At 52.4% G+C, this 4,231-nt stretch overlaps 1 protein-coding gene across 5 annotated transcripts in view; it reads left to right on the top strand.

Annotated features, from left to right (window-relative positions):
* Positions 1-4,231, top strand: part of KLHL18 (kelch like family member 18) — a 65,694-nt gene that overhangs the window by 42,120 nt on the left and 19,343 nt on the right. For all 5 annotated transcript variants that reach the window (XR_002122754.1, XR_002122753.1, XM_019632651.1 and 2 more), the window contains exons 5-6: positions 1,871-2,031; positions 3,332-3,468. Coding sequence is in view for 3 of the 5 variants with exons in the window: in XM_019632651.1 (XP_019488196.1) it covers positions 1,871-2,031; positions 3,332-3,468 (298 nt within the window). In the remaining 2 variants the exon portion in view is untranslated. The remainder of the gene's footprint in view (positions 1-1,870; positions 2,032-3,331; positions 3,469-4,231) is intronic.

The following is a 4,231-nucleotide window of genomic DNA, read 5'->3' as shown; positions in this document are numbered from 1 at the left end:
GTGAGTCGCCGGCGACGGCGTAGGCTGCAGCCCCTGCTGCAGTGGGTTGCCATGGGCTACCGTGTGTAGCCAGCAGCCAGCGTGAGCGGGCCATGGGCTACAGTGAGTAGCCAGCAGCCAGCGTGAGTGGCTAGCAGCGGCAGTGAGCGGTGGTCCAGAAGCCGGCGACTGATCTGCCTCACCCGGGAAGAGCGCAATGATAGTGCCAACTTGGGACACTGAAGCAACGTCCTCCACAACTAGACTGAAGAACAAAATGACAGCAACTTGTCTGTTCCCCTTCCCTCAATTCCCCACCACTGTTCCCATCCCTCCAATTCCCCAATAAAAATATTTTTTAAAAAAGAGAGATAAGCACATAGGATGGGAACTGAGGGCACCTGCATAGTACATGGCGCCCATGCTAGATGAGAGAGAGGTGAGGAAAGTGGCAGGAGGGGGGCCTGAGAGGGAGGCTGGGGCGGGGGAGCCATGCCAAAGGCTGATTGGCATCAGCGACTAAGCTGGACGGCAACGATCAGGCACTGGTGTACTTAAAATCCTGGAAGAGGTGCGGCCATTGGCAAAATGAGGTGTGAGTGATTATAGGGTCCTCTGAGGACAAAGAACTTGCCTTCTTGGGGTGGTCACAAAAAGCTTAAATGAGAGTGTAGGGTGTTGGTAGCCAGAGAAGAACGAAGGGCAATCCCTTCTATTCAACAAAAGTGTGGTGCAAGTTGTCTTTAGAGAATGGTGAACAAATGTTACTTTGAGCAGAGGGTGGTGAGGGCTCAACAATGGGGGACATAAAATGTGGGGGTGCTGATTTGGACCTGGCCCTGCAGGCACCGGGAGCACAACTGTGGCAAGTCCCGCTTGCTCAGTTGGGAAATCTAGTGAAAGTCCATGTCCGAGCAGCTCTGGGTAGTTGAAATTAAGAGTAGCCTGTGGGAATAGAGTCCATGGAATTGTAATAGATAAGCATGACATCGGGGGTGGGAGGGCAGTAGATGGGGGAGGGGGTTGTTTCTATGTGAAGGGTGAAAAGGATAACTATTGCATTGTTCTGTACACTTTAAACTAACAATAAAAATAAAAAACTTAATTAAGATACAAAAAAAAAAAAAAAAGAGTCCTGGCTTATCCGGAACTGTGCTTCAGCGGGAGCAGCCCAGGCCTCAGAGACAAGGTGTTAGGATGTCAGTCCCAACTCAGCCCATTTCCTTAATGTCCGAGGAGCCCTCGCCCTGGATATTAGCAAGCAGTAGAAAAGGGGAGGCAGAGCTCAGCTCATCCCAGGAGCTAGGAGTCTGTCCCTAGCTCATGCACTAATAACAAGACCTGGGTAGCTCACATTTTATTGGAGGGATGCATCTATGAGGGCTGGAGGGTTTTAGAGAGAGATATCCTGGTGGCTAGAGCCATTAGGGAAGGCTCCTTGGAGAACATGGACCTTAAGCCAGAGCTTAGAGAAAGGGGAGTGGGTTTAGATGAAGAGGAAGAGACGAGGGAAAGTTCTAGGTGTGACCAGGGGAACCAGCCTGGCTAGAGTAGAGGGTGGTGGAGGGAGTTTAGGAGTAGGGCGCAGGCTGAGCGGGAAGGGAGGCACGCAGGTGCTTCGCTGCAGTGCAAAAAGGACAGCTTTCTTGAGGAAGTCAAAATGAAAGCCAGGAACTGTTACAGTAACCCAGGCTTGCATTTCAAGAGACTGGACCGAATAGGGTAGCTGGGGAAGTGGACAGAAAACAGTGGATTCAGGAGACAAGTAGGAGAGATTGAATGGCCCAGGGACTGCCTCAGTAGAGGGAGTGAAGGCTTGAGGTGGGGGGTTCAGGGGCGTGGCCTGTGGCTGGGAGGAGCTGCCTCCAGCACTTACACTCTGTCCTGGCAGGTGTTTGAAGCCGTGCTGGCCTGGATCAGATACGACCGGGAGCAGAGGGAGCCCTGCCTGCCTGAGCTGCTGTCCAACATCCGCCTGCCCCTCTGCCGGCCCCAGTTCCTGTCAGACCGCGTGCAGCAGGATGACCTGGTGCGTTGCTGCCACAAGTGCAGGTGAGCAAGGGTGGGCTGCACAGGATGCTGCCGAAGGTCTGGGCAGAGACGAGGACTTGGCCACTGAGGCCATTTCTGCTCCAGCTCAGGAGAGGAATGGTTTGGCATGGCCATTCTGAATTCATGGCACACAGGGCCATCTGCCTTCTGTCTACAACCGGGAAGAGCCCAAGTGTTACACCTCGAGCAGAGAAATGTGCCGTGTGGGAGCATCATGGCAGAAGGGGCTTCCTCCCCTAAGTTATCTGAGGGTTTTCTAGCATCTCCACCCATTGAGCTATTTATGAACCTACATGCATCTATACTGCCTGCCCCGACCCTGTCCACACCAGCAGCTGACCTGGTGGGGACCCCCTGGGTCTCCTCTCCCTCTTCAGTCAGCATTAGTCAGTGCACTGGCCTCAGGTAGGTTTGGGCCTGCATCTGCAGTGATGGACAAGGCGGGACGCGGGGGACACATTTACCAGCACATGAAACTTTTACCCAGAGTACATCACTGACATGGCACAGCAGGGCTGCCCAGGCTGCTCAGAAATGGAAGCCCCCAGGAGGACATAAAAGTAGAGCAGCAAAGAAAAGCATTTGCCCTCCTCCAAATTGCTGGTCATAGTCACAGCTGGTTCAGGGGGAAGTCAGTGGTTAGGTGCAAACAGAATAAAGGTGTGTGTCAGGTAGGGGTGGAGGTGTGCTTGCAGATTAGCTGGGACCCTGTGACAAGCAGTCACAAGGGTGCTGTTGAGTTTGAACTTCATTCTTTAGGCGATGGATAGCCATCAAAGGTTCTTAGAAAGACAGCTTGGACAGCAGTGTAGACGGTGGGATGGTGGGTGTGGCTGGAGGCAGGGAAACCTGTCAGGAGTAGTTAGCTTCTGTTGCCTCAGTCCAGGTGAGAGATGGTTAACTGCAGGGTGTGAGCCATTGAGACAGAAAGGAAGAGCTGGGCCTACGAAGGGACAGGGTACAGGCTGCTTGCCGAACCTCTCCAAAGCCAGCTGTTTCAGCTGCCACCTGTTTTTCTCCTGCCGGGTAGGTGTGTGCCTACCTGGCAGAGTTAGAAGATACTCTGGTTACAGTAGCTGAGGTGGGCTCACCTCATCTCACCCCTGCAGTTTGGAGCAGGTCTCAGTAGCTGTGTCTGGTTTCTCCTGGATTCACCTGGGTTCTTTGAGACCAAACCTTCCAGAAGACTTCTCTTCCCAGTTCCCCTGCAGTTGGAGGTGGGGGAGCCAGGCTTGAAACTGCAAATGGGGATCACATAGGGAGGTTGCCTTCTGTCCCAGCATCTTGTACCTTGCTCCAGGGACCTGGTAGACGAAGCAAAGGACTATCACCTCATGCCAGAGCGCCGGCCCCACCTGCCGCCTTTCAGAATTCGGCCTCGCTGCTGCACGTCCATCGCTGGGCTTATCTATGCCGTGGGCGGCCTGAACTCAGCAGGTATCTTGCAACTCCCCCTTTGCAGAGCTGTCTTGGATTCTGTGGACCAGGAAGCACCAAACAACCTACCCTGGCCCTCCGGTTCCTCTCCTCATGTGTCACCCCCCTGTGCCCACCTTGATATTATGTAATTGTCCACAGTTACAGCGTATCGGTATTAAGACCACTGAGTTAGAACATCGGAGCTAAAGAGGCCTTTAGAAATCCTTGAGGCCTGTTCCCCTTACCTTACAGATGGGGAAATTGAGGCCCAGAGAACTTCCACCATGTTCACACACGTTGCTTTTGACAGAGCAAGAACTGTTGGGTTGTTGGAAAAATCCTAACACATTTTTGCAATGAAAAACATAGAAAAAATACATCATGACTTTTCCGACAACCCAATAGAACTTGGGTTCTGGTTCCTGAGCCAGCACTCATATCACATTGGCTGTGGAATTGGCTCCGCCCTGGAGAGGATATAGTCAGAGACCCAGTTCTGTTACCAGGCGTATCACATTCGGTCATGTGATTCCTGGGGTTAGACTACGACAGTGGTTCTCAACCTTCCTAATGCCGCGACCCCTTAATACAGTTAGTTCCTCATGTTGTGGTGACCCCCCAACCATCAAATTATTTTTGTTGCTACTCTATAACTGTAATTTTGCTACTGTTATGAATCGTAATGTAAATATCTTTTTGTTTTCCGATGGTCTTAGACGACCCCTGTGAAAAGGTCGTTCGACCCCCAAAGGGGTCGCGACCCACAGGTTGAGAACCGCTG

The sequence above is a fragment of the Hipposideros armiger genome, unplaced genomic scaffold, assembly GCF_001890085.2.
Source record: "Hipposideros armiger isolate ML-2016 unplaced genomic scaffold, ASM189008v1 scaffold_18, whole genome shotgun sequence".
Classification (NCBI taxonomy): domain Eukaryota; kingdom Metazoa; phylum Chordata; class Mammalia; order Chiroptera; family Hipposideridae; genus Hipposideros; species Hipposideros armiger.
This window is presented reverse-complemented; position numbering and strand designations above follow the sequence as displayed.